Source organism: Eumetopias jubatus, unplaced genomic scaffold (genome assembly GCF_037043125.1).
Source record: "Eumetopias jubatus isolate StellerSeaLion01/CBP00866 unplaced genomic scaffold, mEumJub1_p1.0 scaffold_13, whole genome shotgun sequence".
In the NCBI taxonomy this organism is placed as follows: Eukaryota; Metazoa; Chordata; class Mammalia; order Carnivora; family Otariidae; genus Eumetopias; species Eumetopias jubatus.
The window spans coordinates 1,892,341-1,911,159 of record NW_028274819.1 but is presented as its reverse complement, the minus strand read 5'-3'; the positions used below and the strand labels follow the sequence as shown (position 1 = coordinate 1,911,159).

The 18,819-nt window shown below is 65.3% G+C and overlaps 1 protein-coding gene across 4 annotated transcripts; it reads right to left on the bottom strand.

Moving 5' to 3' along the window:
- Positions 1 to 116: 116 nt before the first annotated feature.
- On the bottom strand, positions 117 to 18,262 carry TSPAN32 (tetraspanin 32). 4 transcript variants are annotated; one of them, XM_028118109.2, is made up of 10 exons: positions 18,132 to 18,259; positions 17,425 to 17,539; positions 16,552 to 16,649; positions 13,195 to 13,470; positions 12,316 to 12,390; positions 7,309 to 7,410; positions 6,594 to 6,680; positions 4,891 to 4,974; positions 4,506 to 4,597; positions 117 to 4,175 (listed from the first exon to the last, which is right to left on the bottom strand). In XM_028118109.2, exons 1-10 carry the CDS (start codon positions 18,204 to 18,206, stop codon positions 4,109 to 4,111), a joined length of 1,071 nt encoding a protein of 356 aa, XP_027973910.1. In that variant the 5' UTR covers positions 18,207 to 18,259; the 3' UTR covers positions 117 to 4,108. The 4 variants fall into 4 exon arrangements, 3 of the variants coding, with proteins under 3 accessions (XP_027973910.1, XP_027973912.1, XP_027973913.1); XM_028118111.2 differs by lacking the exon at positions 4,891 to 4,974 and having other exon boundaries at positions 18,132 to 18,260; XR_003611544.2 differs by lacking the exon at positions 117 to 4,175 and having other exon boundaries at positions 4,508 to 4,597; positions 4,891 to 5,063; positions 18,132 to 18,262.
- Positions 18,263 to 18,819: the final 557 nt, after the last annotated feature.

Genomic DNA, 18,819 nt, shown 5'->3' with positions numbered 1-18,819 from the left:
CCCCACTGGAGGCGCCAATTGCAAGTCCAGGCTGTGTTCTGGAAATTGGGGGGTTCCCGTGATCCCTGCTCGGGGTCCACGATGTCCCAGAGCAGCACACAGAGCACAGGAAAGGGTTTCCCTTGCCATTACCTGTTTATTAGAAAGGATACCACTCAGGAACAGCCCCACGGAGGACCTGCGGGCAGCGAGGTGCCGGGGAAGGGCCGCGGGGCGTCCACGTGCTCTCTGGGTGCCCCCCTCCCGGCACCCGCACCTGTTCACCGACCAGCTCCCAGCGGCTCGGAGCCTGCCAGGCAGTTCCCCTGGGTGGGCATGGTGACCACCTGGGCGAGCGACTCCATCTCCCACCCTCCCCCCTCCCCGGGGCTGTCTGCACGCCTGACCTCTCTGGAGACGGGCCTCGGTCCCGAAGCCACCAGTCATCCCAGGCACACACCCGAGACACTGTCACTACTTCAGAGATGACAAGAGTTGTAGGAACTCTGTGCCCCGAACGGGAACAAAGACCAAATATTCATTTTTAATCATGTCACTGGCCACCCCTTGGTCTTTGACCAGATCCTTTATAGGAACATGATCATAAAGGTCACGGGCTACAGGCAGAGTAGTAGACTAGGTCCTGTCTGTTGTCGTCGTGCCCTGTGAGGACCTCTCCCGGGCCACCCAGCCCAGGTCTGCAGGCTCTGAAGGTGGGAGCGCACCTGGCCGTACACAGCCGGTCCTTGAGGGCTCCCGGTGCCGTGGGGCCAAGAGGCAGCGCCGTCTCCCGCTTTCTTGACGTGATCTGCACATTTGCTGTTATGTATTCATTATTTGTCCCCAGGCCCTCAGCTACTACTGTCCTGTCTCTCCGTTTGTGGTCTTTGGGAGGGCCCCCAGGCCTGGCCGCCAAGACTCCCTGCCCCAGGAGCGCCTCCCCTCCGTCCACCCCCATCCGACTACCAGACAACGAAGCTGCTCTCACTACGAACCCCGCTCTGCCCGATGGGGTGAGGGCTCAGCCGCCTCGTCAGGAACTCCGGTGCTAGGTTTAAAAAAGACCTCGCTACCGTTTCTGGCTTGGGGAGTGCCCGGCTCTGGCCCCGGGGCTGCAGCCCTGCTCTCGTGGGCAGGTGCACCTGGGCGGAGACAGAGGAGTACCATCACCACGCCTGTGTCCCCACAGCGCCCCTTCCCCAGACCCGTCAGAAACACACGCTGTATGACGGGGGCAGGGGGGCTCTCCATGAGTCCCAGTGGCGCTGATTGTGAGCCCACGTGCGTGAAGGCCCTCGTGCTTTGCACAGCCGCTGCTTTCGCTGCCCGTTCCTTCTCCATCACACGAGTCCTCAGAGGGGAGGGCTCTCGGACGCCGGGGGCTGTGGACTGAGTCGCCTGAGCTGAAGAAACGACAGTCCGCCCCCCAGATCGGGGTGCTGTGCCCTGCTCCAGAAGCACCCTGAGCACCTGTGTCCACTGCCAGTCAGCACAGCCCAGAGTCCGTGTCCCTCCTGCCGGGACCCGTCTGTGGCCCCGGGGCCTCGGAGGCAGTGTCAGTGTCACCAGCCAGCTGTGCCCGGGGCTTCCCAGCAGGCCCTCGGAGCCCGCCTCTCTCCGGAGGCAGCCGGAACCGCGCTTCTTGGCGTCCGGTGCCTCTGCGGGCGCCCCAGGAATGTGTCTGGGCTCTGTCCACCTCTGCACTGCCACCCCCACGACCACGCCTCCTCCGGGGAGCCCTCGGGGATATCCGCCCGCGGATGCATCACCTTCCAAACCTGGAAGGAACCCCTGCGACGGGCACTGAGGTGTCCTTTCGCGCACTGCTGCAGTTCCCACGGTAATTCCCACGGGCCGTGCCACGCACTGGCACCCTTCAGCAGGCCCGGTCCCATCACCTGCCCACTGGACCATACGACCGGGCCACTGGCCACTGCCCACGAGTCCTCAGAAACCAAACGCCGGGCTTCTCCCAACGGTTCAAATCTTCCCTCGCGGCTGGGAGAGCAGTGAGCAGGGTGGCCCGTAGAGCTGATTGGCTGCCGGCTCCCTCCATCTGCACCACCGGGGCCTTCCAAACAGAGCCTTGTCTGTTCACCTGGGAACTGCCGCCGGCGACCCCGAAGCTCTTGGTCGCTGGGCGAGACCTGTTCAGGTAGAATCCGGCCATTCCTCCCACCATCCCGGAGCCTCCCCCGGGGAGGAGAGGCTCCCTGCGGCACCGCCTCCCGGCACCTCCTGGACGGCACGGGGGCCGTATAAGCCACCGCCATCCCCGCCATCCCCCTGAGAGCGCTTTTCCACCATCAATTAGCATCTGGTAACAAGGTAATAACGCCCCTCAAATGGAGCTTCTCCCGCTCGCAGTCCCCACGGCCGTCGCTGGGAGGTGCCCATAGGCTCTTGCTGCAAACCCTGGCCGAGGGTCCACATGGGGCTGTGGCCAGAGAAGGCGCCTGCATCTACCCCTTGTGGCCTCAGGCCCCGTGGACGCTGCTCAAGCAGTGGGGCTGCGTGCCCACTGTTTGCTGGCACCGGATGGGGGACACCCCCAGGCAGACGTCCATCCCCAGAACACGGTCCAGGAAAAGAGGACACAGCTTTCATGAGGCCTGTCCCGCACTCCAGCCCCCAAAACCCGGCCCACCTGTGCGCGTGGCCCTCTCCAGGTCCGGTGGCGGCGGGTCAGGCTTGGCCGTGGGTTTGCTACCACCGTGCACACATCAGGGAGTCGGGGGGGCTTCTCTTCTGCACCCCAGTGAGGGTGGAGCCCGGACCCCAGTCCTCCGTCAACCTTTATCTGGATCAGGCGGCTGATTGTCGCCCCAGGTGCCTCCGGGTCTGCTTCCTCCCGGTGACCTTCGTTCCCGCTGCTCATCTTCCTCCACACGGGCGTCCCCGGTGTCCCGGCGGGTCAGCAGCAGGACGTCTGTCCCTTCGGCCCGCCCAGCCTCGATGGTGCTGTATGAGGGCCTCTGTCCTGTCCCACCCATGTGTGTTTTCTCCCTCCGATTTCTTAGTAACCATCTGGAGACTCCCACCCCGCCGAGTTGCTGGTTCACAGAATTTCACCAAATCCCCTTTTCTTTCCTTTGGTTCCACCGTTGTTGTGCAGAGGACGCCAGCTTTGCTGCTTGGTATCATTAAAATATATTTTGCGAGCTGTAGAAGGCAAGCTGAGCAGAACAGGACTGGGGTGGGGGTGCGCATGGCCAGAGACCGACTGTCCCGCACCGCAGGACCCACGAGCCTCGGGGCCTCCTCGTCGGGGGGACAAGGTCTGCTGCTGCCCCCGTGCTCTACTTTTGGCGCCTTGTTAGGCGGGAATGTGCTTGCTCTCGGAGGTGTGCGTGTGCGCGCACGCGTGTGATTGGAAACACAAGGGGAGGGCTGGGGTGGGTATTTGTCACGTCGTCACGTTTTTGGCTGCCTGTGCCAGAACGGTCCTTCGGTTTTGGGGGGACCCCCCCTTTGTTGGTCCTGCTGGGGGCTTGGGATTTTTAGCAGAGGGTGCACAGCCTCAGGGACAGTAGGAGCACATATCAGAGAGGGGGTTTGGGTGTCCAGGGGGAGCGCCTGGCTACTGGATTTCTAGTGTCCTCCAGCACTCACACCGCAGGTCCTGCCTCGGGCCCTGCACCTGTGAGCACAGTGTCCTTGGAAGTGTGAGATTGCTGTCCGAGAGACGGAGGTTCCCAGTGGACCTCTTGCAGCCACAGGGACCCTTGAAAGCAGCGTACTCGCCCGCCGGAGGGAAGGGGCGGTCGGAAGGATGGACAGGCCCTCGCTGCCTTGGAGGCGAAGGCTTCTCATGCAAAGGATGTGGTCTTAGGGAGCAGAGGACCGTCCTCACTGACGGCCATCAGGGAGGGGCCCTCGGTCCCACCGCTGCACGGACCCGTGTTCCGCCAACAGCCTGGCCTCCTCCTCCCCCGTCCCTCCGCCACGTAGCAGAAAACACCTCACATCGTCCTTGTAAGGCTCGCGGTTGAGCCGGCTGAGCCTCTGTGGGCACACAGGTGGTGGGACAGGCGGTTCAAACGTGTCAGTCGTCCTGGAGCAGCCGAGGGCCCCCCGAGGGTCCACTTGCACCCAGGCGGCCGTGGAGAACATCTGCTTCAGTTGTGGGCTAAAGCTTGGGGCTCCCCTGGGAGCGTCTGAAGAAGCTGGGCTCCTGGGGCTGGTAGCCGGGCACTCTGGGAAGCAGAGGGGACTGTGAGAATGTTCTAGAATGCACGGGGGCCGGGCAGGATGCCTGGGCAGGAAAGGGCCCAGAAAGCCAGGGCACAGGGGTTGGGCGTCTGGGTCTGGGTCCTTCCTGGGGCACACTCGTGAGGTCAGGTCTTGGTGGGGAGTGGCGTGAAGGGGGGGGGTCCCTGTGGGGCTGTAGGAGTGCGTGCAACTCTCCAGCGGCTCCCCTCCAGTGGCCAGGGAGCCAGCCTGAGCACCCGGCTGCCTCCGCCTGCTGCTGGCCTCTGCCCCTTGGGGGATGGGGTGCGCGGGGCGGGGGGCAGGTTGGGGCCTACCTCCGGCTCAGGGTGTATTTGCCCTTGCGGTCCAAGCTGCCACCAGAGCGAATGGCGAACCAGAGAAAGGAGCTGAGCAGCATCGCGTACACCTGGGAGGGCGGAGGCGTCAGCATCAGCGCCTGTGGCTCCCGGGGGGGGGCGGGGGGCGCACGGCCGCCCTAGAGGCACTGGGCTCTGCAGGGCTCCCAACTGTCTTGGGAAGGCGGTGAGGTACTGTCCCCTGCCAGGCCGCCTCCCTGCGGTCAGCAGCCTCCTCTCTGGCTCCCAGTACACACGGGGAGCCCTGCTGCTCCCCGAGGCCCCTGCTGTTCCATTGGGGTGGGGGATCCGCGGGTGGAGGGGCGGCAGCTGGGGAAGGGGTGCTGAGGGAGGGCAAGAGTACCATGGCGGCGAGGCCGATGCCGGTCAGGGTGGAGGCGATGTTTCTGTGCGTCCTCAGGAAGCTCCTGATCCCCACCAGGCAGTCCTGAGCAGAGGGCAGCTCGCGTGGCACCCGCCCTGGCTGTCCCCTCCCTGCCCGGGGTGAGGGTCTCTAGCGCCCACCTGGGCCGAGTGCTAGGGCAATGGGAAGTCAGTTGGGGCTGGGGCGGTGCGACCTACCGCCCCAGAGCTCTGGGGGAAGGCATCACAAACAGGTGGAAAGCAGCAGGATGGAGTGGGCCTCCATGGGGACGGAAGGTCGCTGCCCCAGGGTCCTGCACGTGCCTTTCTTAGCGCCCGCTGACCTGCCTGGGCTGGGTCACGGGTCTGGCTCCCCTGGGCAGGCCGAGCCTCCCTCACTCCCTGGCCCAGGGCGAGGGGAGGGCAGAGAAATAGCTGGTGGAGGGGCTGGGGTCCTGGGCTGCCCCAGCCTCCGGCTCTATCCCTGACCCCGGTGCCTCCCCAGGGCAGCGCATCCACAGAGGCTCTCTCTGGAGGAAAAGGGAGGTGACCGTCCCATCTCTGACCCACTCAGATGGTGGCATTTGGTTTGGGGGAAGACGCTGGCATTTTGGGGAGGCCCGGTGGGACGTTCGGGATGCTCTTCTGAAGGCTGGGATGGGGAGGGACAGGAGGCTAGCTTGGCGTCTGTCTGTGCATCCATCTGTCCACCTGTTGCTGGATAGGGGCTGGAACCTCCAGCCTCCGTACTGCCACCCAGGCCTCTGTCCTGGCTGGAGTCCCGCCGCTGCTCAGACCTGGGCCACAGGACTGACCAGCTGGCCTGGAGGTTGGGACCTCTGGCCTCCAGGGGCAGCCGGAAACGGTCCCAGGAACCCGGGGCCACAACCCTGCAGCCTGGCCTGGGTGCCCCGTGGGAAAGCGGCCCCTGATCAGCCCCTACTCCCCGTGTGGCCACACGTCCTCCCGGTAGGCAGCCTGGGGGCCTGACCACCCTCCAGGACACCACCCCAGCCACTCCCATGCCCTCCCCAGGGCAGCTCTAGCACCCACACCCACGCTCTGTGGCCTTTACGGTGGGGACCCCTCCGTTCTGGAAGGCCACAGAGCCGTCCCTCAGCCCACTTTGCTGACGGGCACCGGAGGCCTCTCCCCGAGAGGCACGCGCTCTCAGCCCCCTCCAGGCATGCTGGGCCCTCTGCTGCCCCCACCCTTCCCTTCTGGGCCAGGAGCCATTTGCATCCTCCTGTCTGCTCCTTGGAAGGCAGCCGGGAGCCTCTCGCCCAGAGATAGGGGTGGGTTTGTTTCCCGGACAGCGGGGGAGGGGAGCCGGGAGGGCGGCTGCGTCAGGGAGGGGCTGGTGGGGAAGCTGGAGGAGGTGCCAGGCCCCTCTCTGGGCCATGGGGAAGAAGGGACTTCCTGGCTCTGCGTGCCACTGACCCTCCCTGTCCCTTCCGTGGAATGTCCTTCTGGCTCCTTCCCAAGGAGCCCCCTCCAGACCAATGTCTGTCTTCCTCCTCCCTGTGCGCTTCTGGAGGCTTCCGAGGGCAGGCGTGACCTCGGAGGGGATGAAAGAGTGAAGGGAGCAAGGGGCCGAGTCCAGCCCTCACTGCGGCCTCCAGGAGTCCTGCAGTTGGGGGGGGGGGGCTGGGGGCCGGGGGAGGCCAGGGAGGGAGAGCGCAGGTCCTGGCCTCCCCTCCTCACCTGTCTGGCTGCCTGCTCTCCCCGACACAGACCGGCCTCCACGTCCCCCAGGAGGCTGAAAGGAGAGCTCTTGCCACAGCACAGGAACTGCAAGAACGTATGGAGGGATGCGTCTGCAAGGCGGGGCAGGTGGGGGGCAGCACAAGGAGGCCACCGGCAAGGGGCACCCAGCAGAGCTGCCCCAAGAGGCCAGGGCCACGGGCCGCGTGCGGAGGGTGGCAGGCACCGGGCAGCCCGGCCCTCCCGGCCCCGCGGCTTCCCCATAAAAAGAGGGCTCTTAACTGTCCACCACAAGCTGTCAGCACAGCCACCGCCCGCCCCGCGGATGGTGCACCTGCGGGCGCCCGCCTCCCGAGCTGAGACCCGGTGGCCACTGGGGCCTTGCTTTCATGCTGTGCTGTCACCAGCCTGAAGTTCTTAATCAGTTTTGGACAAGAAACCTTTCCATGTTGCTTTGGCCCCCAAATTAGGTAGCCAGCCCCAGCCAGGCCAGAGGGAGAAGACAAGAGGTCTTGGTCCCGCCCTCCCCACTACCGAGAGGGTGTCGGTGGCCTGTGTCCCGGGACCCCCGGCTCAGCACCTGGGCGGGGGCCGGCTGATTCTGGGGGCAGGCCACTCCTATACCCATTTTCTGGGTTGCAGTCCAACTGGGGAGGCTGAATGTTCCGGAGCCAGCCTGGCGAGGGGGAGGCCACCCCCCCCCCGACATGCTCACTGTGTCCTGAATGGCCAGCAGCTGCTGCCGCGGGGTTCCGGACAAGTTCTTCACCGCCCGGTCATACAGCAGGTCGTAGGCGTCCAGCAAAGCATCCTCCACCTGCACCAAGAGCGTGATGGGAAGCCCTCCGTGCTGGTGAAGCCCCTCCTGAGAGACGCGGCTCCCCCGTGGTGGGCCTGGCCCGAGCGTGCCGTCCCAACAGCTTCCCCCCTCCTTTCGTTGGGCAGAGCCCCCTGAGGGCAGAACCTGGGTCTCCTGGGGGGCTGGCCCCCAGACTTCCACCATGGGGCCCCCTCCCGACAAGAATGGCCACGACTGTCCCCATCCCGTGCTGGGGCCAGGTTCCTGCACGACGCGCCAGAGACCCAAGCCCTGTGGCCTGCCTCCAGCGCTGGTCTTTCGGGGTGTGGAGGGCCTGGCCGAGGGAAGGGCCCACCCTGCGTCTGTCCATCTGGGTGGTGGGACAGGGAAGGCCGACAGCCAGGCCTGGGCAGAGGAGGCTGGGAGAAGCCTCCCGCCAGGAGCTCAGCTCCCTGCTGATGGTCTAGGTCTCTCCCTAGAACCACCTGGTGGGTTCCAAAACCCCGGGCAGCTAGGCTCCAGGCAAGGCCTTTGACCAAAGAAGCCATGGGCGTCCAGGGCCAGCTCTGGGCAGACAAGGCAGATAATGGGGAAAGAAGGTATTGGCCAGGGGCCCGGCCAGGTGCTGCCTTCATTGCGCACCCCAGCGTCACCCAGACCCCACTGCTTCTACCCTCCTAAGCACCTCCTTCTGCCTTTGCTCACGCCACTCCCCGCAAACCTAAATGCCCACCCTTGCCACATTAGTCCCCCAGAGACAAACCAGAATCTCACCTCCTCCAGGAAGGCTTCCTTGACTGCTCTGGACTCAGCAGTCTCCTGGCACAGGCCAGGCTTCTTTGCGCCTCCCTTGCCCTCTGAAGCCTCCTATGCCCTCCCAGAGACCCCGAGCACTCACACCCTGCCCCTTTTCCCACCCTGTGCTGTGCCGAGCTTACAGCTGGGACACAGCGGTGGCTGCTCAGGGCTGCCCTCCAGGGCTCGGGTAAACTGATGCCCTTGCCTGCTCCGGCCACTCATGCGCTCCCGGAAAGGGTGGCCGTCCGTCCGGCAGCCTGGGGGCCTGGGGTAGGTGGGCCGCAGAGGCTGCCTCGACAGGAACCAGAGGGACTTTCATCCCAACCCCACCCCCACTCCTGGCACTATCTGGCCCTCCCGTGGAGACATGCACTGCAAGCCATCCCGAATTGGGTCAGCTGGCTTCTAGCCAACCCGCTGGGAGGTGGGCAGTGCCCTGGGCTGGAGGGCAGGCGTTAGGCTGGCCACCACGGCTGCGGGGCCTGGCCAGTGGCCCTCTTTCTGCCTGTTGCCTCAAGACCGCGAAGCCTCTGTGTCTTCACAGGAGGGGGCCCAGGGAGGCTGGGGGCCCAGTAGGGTGGGCCTGGGGTCAGTGGGCAAGTGGCTCAGACCCCCCTCGTGGTTCCATCCCCCCACCAGGGCCCCGGGAGTAGCCGGGTGCCCCGAGGCCAGCTCTCTCTATTGTAACCTTGGCCTAGGAACAGTGTGCTGCCCTGGAATCTGTCCCTACCACCCCAGAAGCAGGGGACATGAGCCCCTGGCTGCAGGCAAAGATGCAGATCCTGCCAAGCCACCTCCCTCACCCTAGACTCCCGGGCCGGGTGGTGGGGGCCAGGCTGGACTCTGCCCAAAGGCCTGGGCATCTGTCCCCCATTACGGAATTTAGAGGGTGCTCTAGGAGCCTGAGTCCGTGTTTCCCCAGGAGAAAACCGGGGTGGACCAGGTGGTCTCAGAGGCCACTAGGCCCTGCCACCTCTGAGCCCCCTGCCAGGGTCCCCCCTCCTTAAGCCTGACTTCAGACCTCCAGGGGTGCCCCCCAGGACGGATTTGGAGCAACAAGGGTGGAGAGTGGCAGCTAGAAAACCCCGTGAGGGGCAGGGGCACCCTCTCACTGCCCCCCCGCCCCGGGACCGTGGCCTGCTTTGAGGCCACGGAAGAACGTGGCTGGTCCCTTCTAACTGCATTCTCTGGCTTCCCGTCTGTAGGGTTGCCCCAGGCCGCTGTCGGCACCCTGTATTTCAGGATATGTTGGGGGGTTGTCCAGAGAGATGCAGGGGGACAGCGGGAGTGAACCGGTTGGCCTTTGGGATTTCTCTGGTCACTGGGCTGCCAGCAGGACCCTGGAGAACGAGGGAGCCTGGGGCTGGGACGTATCTGCGCTGGGAGGGTCCCGAGGCTCAGGTTCCCGGGGGAGGCCCAGGAGGGAAGGCACCCCTCATGCAAGCCCAGACACCTCTACAATAGTCCCACCGAGCCCTTCGCTGGCCCCGTTCCTGCTGCGTGGCAGCCCCTCGCGGGTCTCTGCGTCCCCCCTCCACCGGGGTGGAAACTGAGGCCGGGAAGGCAGCTGGTCGCCCAAGGGTACCAGGCGGGGAGGCTGAGCCCAGGCTGAGGCAGAGCTCCCGTGACCAGGCCACTTCTGTGCCCGCAGGGGCCTGGACACGCACACACACGGCACTGGGAGGCGGATGGGGCCCCCCAGGCCTCAGGCCTGGGAGGAGGCCCAGCCCCCATCAGGGGTCAGGCAAAGCCCCGAGAACCGACCCCCGAGGGCCAGGCAGAGCCTGGACCAGATCAAGAGGTTTCATGGGGGATGGTGGTGGGGGGTTGGGACAGAAGAGGCCCAGCTGGGAGCTGTCCGGCTTCCATCCCCTCCCCTTCTCAGAGCGGGATCCCCAGCTGGCCCGTGGCCTGCGGCCCCTGCACGGCCCCTCCCCTGCAGAGCCCAGCATCCGGGGCTCCAGCTATAAACACAGCGTGTCAGAGAAGACAGGACGGGCTGTAACCATCCCCGGAGAGCCGCAGGGGGCCCCAGGGCACCCTGGCAGCTGTCCTGAGCAGGCCCACCCACGCTGTGACCCAGACCAGCAAGGGGCCGGACCAGTGGATGGAAAGATGAGCCTGAAATGCCTGCCCGCCCGGCTCTCCTTGGGCAAGCCTGCTGGCCAGCCCCACCAAGGGCCCCGGTCAACTTGCAGGGGCACCAACCCCCTCCAAGAGCCTCGCAGCCAGAGGAAATGTCACGGGGGGGAGGTGACCCCAAATGATGCCAGGGTGGCAGTGGGCAGTCTGGGGGAGATCCTTGGGCAGGGAAGGGAGAAGAGGCATTGACTCAGGGCCCTGGATGGTGGGCTGGATTCTCCTGGGTCCTCCTGCCTGGTTCTGCCAGCGTGACCTGACTCCCCACCCCCCGGGGCTGAGTACCTCCTCTGCAAGACAAGGGCATGGCCGCCACGCTCGGCCTGGTAACCCAGCCTCATGGACCCCAAGGAGCATGGAGTGGGAGAAGCGGAGCCCGCTTCTGGGGCAAGGGAAGCCAGGACCAGAGAGGGTAATCACACAGCTAAAAGCACACAGTACGAACCCGGCCCAGGGTCCTGAGCCAGCTGCCCCCTGTGAGGCTCTGCTCCCGCATGACCATTGGGGGTGGGGGGTGGGGGGGAGGACAGAGAGGCTGGAGCCACTGGGGACTGAGACACACAGGCAAGAAATCACGCCTGTCCCGTGCTGCTCACACAGTGTTTTGCCAGAAGCCGAGTACGTTTCAGGCAGACTGGCCTCGGTGTCCCTGGGCTGGTCCTTGTGGAACGCATGGAGAAACTGAGGCCCATTGAGAGGAGGGGCTGCTGGGGATCACAGAAACTCAGGGCAGACAGGGCCTATGCAAGACAGCTCCCCTGCCCCTCTCTGCGGCCCCTCCTGCTGGCCCCTTGGCTTCCCAGCCGCCCCGGGGGGCTTGCCTGGGTCTGGGCTCTCACGGGATCTTGTCCACGGCTGGGGGCTGCAGGAAGGCCCGTCCCTTGTCCCTTTGGCCTCTGCCAGGAAGCAGCTGGGCTAGCAGCTGGCCCCTACTCGCCATCCTGCCGGGGCCCCTCTCTCCGAGCCTCTTGAGTCCCCACTTGCTCTGCCCAGACAGGGGGCCTGGCCTTGACCCCCAGCCCTGGTCCGGGAGGGGGCCGGCCCCACACATGCACTGGCCAGCCCCAACCCCCAGGCTGGCTCTCGGCTTCATCTCAGGGCCCCGAATCCAGACAGAATTTCTGGAGGGCCAGGCTGTCCTGGCTCCTGTGCCCCAGAGGCTCCTCCCAAGCTGTGGCCCTGCCCTGCTCCCCTGGGTCAGCGCCCAGGCCTGCAGGCTTCGAGCCCCACTCACATACGTGCTCTGGGGGCCGTGGCCCTCGTGACTGAGTTAGCCCAGAGCTGGTGCTTCCCCCAACCCCCCAAAATGGGACAAGGGCCCTCTCACATCCATCGACACTCAGCTGAGCCAGCCAGCACCCAGAAACCATCAGCGGAGTGGATGGCTGGATGGACAGATGAAGGAAGGAAGGAAGGCAGGCATCACCTCCTGCGGGGGGGGGGGTCCATCCCCACCATGACCGTGGGCATCACCACCCCAGTCACCACCAACACAGAAGCCCTGGGAAGAGCCCACAATGGGGGTGGGGCCAGGACAATAGCCAGCAACCCCCCCCCGCTGGGCCGCCCCTGCTCCAGGACTGAAGGGAGGATGTCCTCCTGGGGCCTGGACGCTGGCAGGGCCCACTCGGGAGCGCAGTCCCTTCTGGGCAGTTTCCAGAGCACTGACCCCTCTAAGCAATCCCTCAGGTCAGCCAGGACCCCCCCCTCCCTGCTCTTCATACCCTTTCCAACTCCCGGCCCCTCTCAGGGCCCGGCAGAGGGCAGGGCTGAGGGGCTTGGGGGTGAGGGGGTCGGAAGCCCGCACCTGCCCCTGCTTCCCTGGGAGCTCCTGCCCCAGCCCCAGAGAGGCCAGGCCCCCAAGGGCCCTGTGCCCCCCTTCAGGCAGAGGATGTCCCCCCAGAATGGTCTCTCCCCGGTGGAGGGGCGACTTTCCCGGTTCAGGTACCCCTCCGCGGTGTGATGGGGGTGGGGCCAGGCGCTCACCTGGGTGGGGTTGTGGAATCTCCAGAAGGCCACCTGCACCAGGGCGCCGAACACCAGGGCAAAGCACAGGAAGCCCTAGGACAGAGGAGGCACAGGTCACGGTGTGCAGCCCAGCGGGCCACCTGCAGGCCACCTGCAGTCCTGGGCCTTCCCCACGGGCTGCTGCCCCCCGAGGGGGAGACCCACCGTGGCCTGCGGGGGGCACACTCTTCCCACCCCTTCTGGCCCTTTTGGGAACTCTCTCCCCATTCCCGTCCTGGCTCACGAGGGCACGTCGATGGCAGAGCCACGTCCCCTCCCCCAGGGAGGGAGGGAGTCCCCAGTTGATGGAAGCCCCCGCCCAGTGGGGCTGCTTCCAAGGATGGGCCCTGGGAGAAGAAACTTCCCCTCTTCAGGTGGGTCCAGGCGGGCGCAGCGTGGCTCTGGGGCTGCCCGCTGCCCTGGCCAGGGGGCTCCCTGCAGGTTCCCAGCAGAGACAGCTGGTGGGGCACCCCGAGGTAGGGTGAGCCTGGCAGAGAAGCACCCCCACCCCGTCTTCAGACCCTGTGCAGTCCCCTGACTTATCCCCCTGGGACCCCAATATTGGAGATGGGAGTTCTCTGGGGGGAATGTCTTTCCATCACCAGCACCCCCACAGTGCCCTTCTCTCTGTTGGCCGGGGGGTTGGAGCTGTTGACCTCCCCACTTGCAGAAGCCGGGAATCTTACGGACCCCGCCCCTGAGAAATGCACTTCACAGGCCCCAGGACTCTTGTGGGCAGTTTCAGAGGGTCACCCCAGACTAGGATCCCCAGCCTATATGCTGCCCTGGGGACATTATCCCCACCCAGAGCTCGGCCTGCCACCTGCATGCTAGGGACCCTCAGACTGGGTCTCCCACCTCGTCTCCTAGAGCTCTGGGCAGCTCATCGGGCAGCCGGCCACACAGCCTCGGTGTCCAGAGGGCTGATGTGTCTGCATCACCTCCTCCCTCCTGCACCGGCTTTGTGGGAGCACCGCTGCCCCGGGCCATGTGTCCCTGGCTGGGCTGACACAGCACCCCCTCCGGGCGCATCTGCAGCCCGGCACAGGCTGGGGCCGGGGTCTCCCCACCCAGGGGCCTCCTCGTGAAGAGAGACACCCAGGAGAATAGATGACCAGTGGAATGGAGAGATGCCTGCAGACACAGACGGACACACGGACAGGGGCTGTGGGTGGGGCCGGCACCAAGAACCGGTCCCACCAGGTGCTGGGAAAGAGCGGGCCACCCCCACCAGCGCCTGGTCTTAGTTCGGGCACGGGGGCCTCTGGCTGTGCTCAGGGGCGGGCAGCCCCTGCGTTCTCCTGCTCCCTCCTTCCCGCCCAGGGGCCTGCAAGGGCCTCGGTGTCCAGGACATGGGTTCCTCCCTCCCTCTCCTCCTTCCTTCCTCCCTGTCCTTCCTCCTCCCTCCTCTTCCTCCCCCCCCCCCCCCCCCCCCCCCCCGCCCCGGGCTGGCTGAGGGCCTCCTCCATCTGGAAACCATCGCTCAACACTGCCTCCAGGCTGGAGGCCCTGAGCCAGCTCAGGGGAACCAGCATTTTCCAGAAATCATTTCATTCCTCAGGAGAGAGCGAGTCCCCTCCCTACTTCCACCCGCCCGCCTGCAGCTGGGGCCTGGGGCGAGGCCCACTCCGCATCCCCAGGGCCTGCATGGTGCAGGCCTGCTGGGTGCAGCTGGGCCCGGCTCTGCAGTTTCTTGGTCCTTGTAAATAAAATATATAAATAAACAAGCCGCCCCTGCCAGCCCTGCTCTAGCAGCCCGGCAAGCTGGTTCATTTCCTGCTCCAGAGGCCTGTGTGGGGCGAGGCCCGAAGAGGTGGGGCAGGAAGGCGCGGGCAGGGCGGGGGGAGACAGAGGCCCGGCGCCCGGCACGTTGGGAAGGGTCTCCCCGCTTGAGCGTCCCTCGTATGTGCTGCTACACGTGTGCAGACACACAGATATGTCAGACACCGCGGGCGCAGGCCTCTCGGGGCCATGGGGCTGGGCCCAGGGAGGGGTCTGGGTGGAGCAGGCTGGGGATGCAGACGCGAGACCCCCGGTGCTCCCCCGCCCGGCCCATGGACCAGGGCAGCGGGCAGCCTTGAGCATCTGGGCTGGGAAGAGCAGGTGGGAGCTGGGGGCGGGGCGCAGGAACCCAGGGAGGGGAGCACCTTCCGCCTCCTAGAGCTCAGAGCTTTGGCCCAGCACCATGGCGTCCCCTGGTGGCCAGGCTGCTGCCCCTGCCCGGCCTCTCCAGGCCTGGGCTGGCCCTGCGGCCGCCTTGTCCTCCAGCCCTGCGCCCCTCTGGCAGGCCCCAAGCCTCAGGGTTCCGCTCTCGGGGGACAGTCCACCTGCCCTGTCAGCTCCCACTGGGCCTCCCCTCCCCCCCGACTGCCGGCCAGAGTCTTTGTGGCCGCTTGCACCCACACTGCCCGGCCCACCAGCCAGCGGGGTCCTGGTTAGGGCTGGACTGCCGGGTCCCACGCTGCTCCCCGGGCTGGGAGCCCGGGCCGCAGCCTCAGGAGATGACAGTGTCCCCACTTCTGCAGATGTTTACGAACCAGACATTTGCTGACACAGGCTGGACCGAGAAACTGCCAGTCCTAGGGGCCCAGGAGGCTGCCCTCCATGAGCCCAGGGGCTTGCCTCCAGTGCTCGCTGCCCCGTGAACCCCTCACAGGGTAGGGTGGGGTCGGCAGGAGCAGAGGGCTGGAGGCGGGAGAGTGGGGGTCTGGCAGCTAGAAGGGGCAGAGGGAGGCCGGGGGGGCCCGTGGACCTGCAGGGAGATGGTGAGTTCGGGAGGCTGAAGGGATTCCGGTTTAGAAAGGCCCCCTCTCTGCTCGGCCCCAGTGACTCGAGCTCTCTGGTTCCCCATGCAAACCAAAGAAGCTACGCTCCCACTCGCACGGGGAGGCAGGAACCTTAGTCGCTCTCGACTGTTGTCCTGGGCCCCCAGACACCTGGTAACATCTAGGAAGATCCGAATTGGGCGCCTGGGTGGCTCAGTTGGTTAAGCGACTGCCTTCGGCTCAGGTCATGACCCTGGAGTCCCAGGATCGAGTCCTGCATGGGGCTCCCTGCTCAGAAGGGAGTCTGCTTCTCCCTCTGACCCTCCCCCCTCTCATGTGCTCTCTCTCTCTCTCAAATAAATAAATAAAATCTTAAAAAAAAAAAAGATCCAAATCCCGAGCATGTCCAGGATTGTTAGCATCGAACAAACCTGGGCAGATGTGCTGGGGTCAATGCCCACTACCATCTGTGATTCACGGAATAACTCCTAACGTCCACCTGTCGTTCACCTTCGATCAGACCCTTCCCTGGCTTCCTAAAGGACCACGTACCCTGGACCCCTTTCCAGTGTAAATCTGCAACCCCAAGAGGCAGAGAGACTCCCTCTCCTGTTCTTTCCAAGTCTCCCAGACCCTCTGTCTGGGACTCTCTGTCCCTCACTCACGCTATTCAGTAAACTCTGTGTTCACTTTCTACCCCGTGTGAAGCTGAGGGCCCTCCTGGCTGGTCCTGTGGGACCCCCTCTGGGTCCTTGAACCTGGCCTGCCTCCATCAGTGGGACTCTGTCCTGAGCCTGCGAGGCGTCCCGGAAGGCCCCAGGCAGGGAGGGCAGGTGCCAGGGGGAAGCGGGGGTGCAGGTGCGTGAGCCCAGGGCACCAGGGAGCCCAGGTTCCGGCAGGAGAGGAGAGCCTGTGCCCAGGACAGACAGGCCTTGGGGGGGCGGGGCCGGACCCAAGGAGACAAGTAGGAATGGGGGCAACAAGGGGTCACTGTCCCTTGTGGGGTGAGGCAGAGCTTCTCCACAGCTGCAAAGGAGCAGTGCGGCTCAGGCCCCCTTGGGGCACAGCACAAACGCAGACCTACAGGTGACCTGGCCAGTGGAGGGGCTTTCCCCGCCTCCCCTGGCCCCAGTAACAGGAAATGGAAGCCGGTTCCCAGAGCCTCTGGTGTAAGAGAACCAGACGCTCCCTGGGCCTTTGGCAATGGCCCCCAGGCTTGGGAGGACCGGCGCTGCCTTTCTCGCCCCCCGTGGATGATGGGGTGAAGCAGGGCCTGGCGGAGGGGCCCTCGTTGGCCCAGCTGGACGGGCGTCCTGGCTGGTGCACACCCTTCAGGCCTCTGTTTCTGCCGGGACTCTGTGGGAGGAGGCAGGCTCCCTGGGCTCTCCCCACCCTGCGCGCTCCTGAGCCCATCCCAGGGGCCGGGGGACTGGGGGCAGGGACAACTCACCCCAGCCATGAGGCCCCCGGCCTCCCTCACCGTGGCTGCAGCGCCCAGGATGGCGCCCAGGGTCAGGAGCCCAGCCAGGCTGATGCCGACATAGAACGCTGGGTGGGGACAGAGAGCAGAAGGGTTAGGCATGCCCCGGGCGGGGGTCCCCAGTGCACAGGGCCAGCATCTGCAATCCAACCCAAGGATACACTCAGGCGGTAGGCTTCTGGGAGCTCTGAAGAGACCAGGAGCCCTGCTCAGGCCGGGATGTACCACCCACCACCCACTCCCTCTTCTCCCAAGGCTGAGAAGGCAGGAGCGAAGGCGGAGGCCAGAGGCCCTGCCCCCAACTTCTGCTTCCTGTCTGCCGGGGGATATCTCAAAAGCCACCAGGCAAGTGCGGGGTGCTCGTTCTTATCAGGCCAGGCCCAAGACCCAGGCTTCCTGCTCCAGGATTCAGGCTTCGGGGTAAAAACCCAGGGCCTAACAGCCAGGAGGCCTGAGGTGGGACCACAGCCTGTCTTCTGGGCCTCAGTTTTCCCCATAGCTGCCCTCCTTGACGTCCTGTGCTCTTGCCTGAGACCCAGCCCCCAGGATGCATCAAGGTCCAGGCCCCTTTGTTCCGGAGCAACCCCCCCAGGACACTGAGGCCATCTGGATGCCACCGGCTCCCAGGCTCCAAGGACAGGAGATGAAGGCACAGGCTGGGGCCCAGACCCTTGGCTCTGCCCAGTGCAGAAGGACCCCAGGGTGGCCCTCTCTGCCCACAACCACTGCCTGACCTAGCCCGGCTCCACTAGGAGGCCCCTACCCGCCCAGCCTGGGGTACCTCCCCAACTGCCTTTGCACCTGAAGTCCCCTCCCCGACAGGAGCCACCTGACCTTACTTACCCCAGCGGTGCATGGCCTCATAGGGGGTCCTGTCTGAGGATGCACGGCCGATGACAGCAAAGTGGGCCCCGAAGTAAGTGAGAGCCGCCAATGTGGCCATAGACAGGCCCAGGAGCTGGGGTGGGGCGGACCACAGTGTGGGGGCAGGCCTGGACACATGATGAGGCCCGGAGCGCAGGGTCTGGGTCTCCTGGGTCCCTTGACCAACCTCCCTCTAGCTTCATGGTCTCACTTGAGACAGGCTCAGCTTTGGGACTTCTGGGTGCTTCTGTAGGGTGGTCTCAGGGAGGCCTTTGTCCCGGACACCCCGCCACACACACACACACATACACCGACAAATACACACACACACACACACACACACACACACACACCCTGCTCTCCCCCCACTGTACACACATTCATTGTGCAGCTCCTCCCAGGACCCAGAACCTTGGGTCATTCTGTCTGCACAGCCCCTAGCGGCCCCCTCTCCCTGCCCCCCTCTGACACCAGTTCACCAGCCACCCAGGTCCCGCACTGCCTGGCGGGGCCCACAGGGCATGCTGCGCAAACAGCCACCTGCCAGGGGTCCACCACCAGTGGCCCCAGGTGCATGTCCCGGGGGCAGGATGGGGACAGCAGGGCTGGGTGTGTGTGGGGACCACAGTGCTAGAGGTCCACTGACACGCCCCCCCGACACCCCCCCCACCCGACCAGCCTGTTACCAAGACAAAGAAGCTGGTGACCAGCATCTGGCATTTGGCCGCCCGGACCCGGCTCCAGGGCCCCATGGCGGCCATCTCTTCTTGCTTCTCCTCTGCTCTCTTCTCCCCTCTGCTCCCCGCCCTTCCCCACCCACTGTGGTTTCCGGCTGGGTGGGGGCCTCAGACCACAGCTGCCTGCCCAGGAGGTAGGCTGCCCTCTATTTGTCAACACACCCAGAGAACTGAGCCTCTGTCTGCTCCCAAAGACATGGAAGACGGGCAGGAAGGCAGGGGAGGGGCAGCAAGGTCAGTTCCTGCCACCCCTGCTGTCCCCAGCCCTGGCCCAAGGCACCAGGACCTCTGAGGGTATGAGCCCTCTCCCCAAAGGGTGCGGCCTTGTTCTTGGTCTGCCACAGAGCACATCCTGGGAGGAGGTGGGAGGAGGTGGTGAGTAGAGGTGAAGGTGCCCGGGTAGGGGGTGAGCTTCTTGTCCTGAGAGTATGCAAGCAGAATCCTGCCCAAGGCTTGATCCTTGGAGGAGTTTGGGAGACAGGATCGAATCTGAGCATCACTATTGGAGCATCATCTTAGGAAACACCATCCGAAATATTCTGTGACGACAACATTTTGGAAAGGTAATTTGGAGCAGAGCTGTCTGGAGGGCGCCAGGGCGGGCCAGAGCCCTGGTGCCCACGTGCCCAGGTGGGCC

Excerpts from the sequence above, each read along its gene's own strand:
- TSPAN32 (XM_028118109.2), bottom strand. The coding sequence starts at position 18,206 with ATGGCCGCCATGGGGCCCTGGAGCCGGGTCCGGGCGGCCAAATGCCAG. Across the intron at positions 17,540-18,131 it reads TCACCAGCTTCTTTGTCTTG|CTCCTGGGCCTGTCTATGGC; the intron begins GTAACAGGCTGG and ends GCCCCACCCCAG. Across the intron at positions 4,598-4,890 it reads GCATCGGCCTCGCCGCCATG|GTGTACGCGATGCTGCTCAG; the intron begins GTACTCTTGCCC and ends CCGCCCTCCCAG.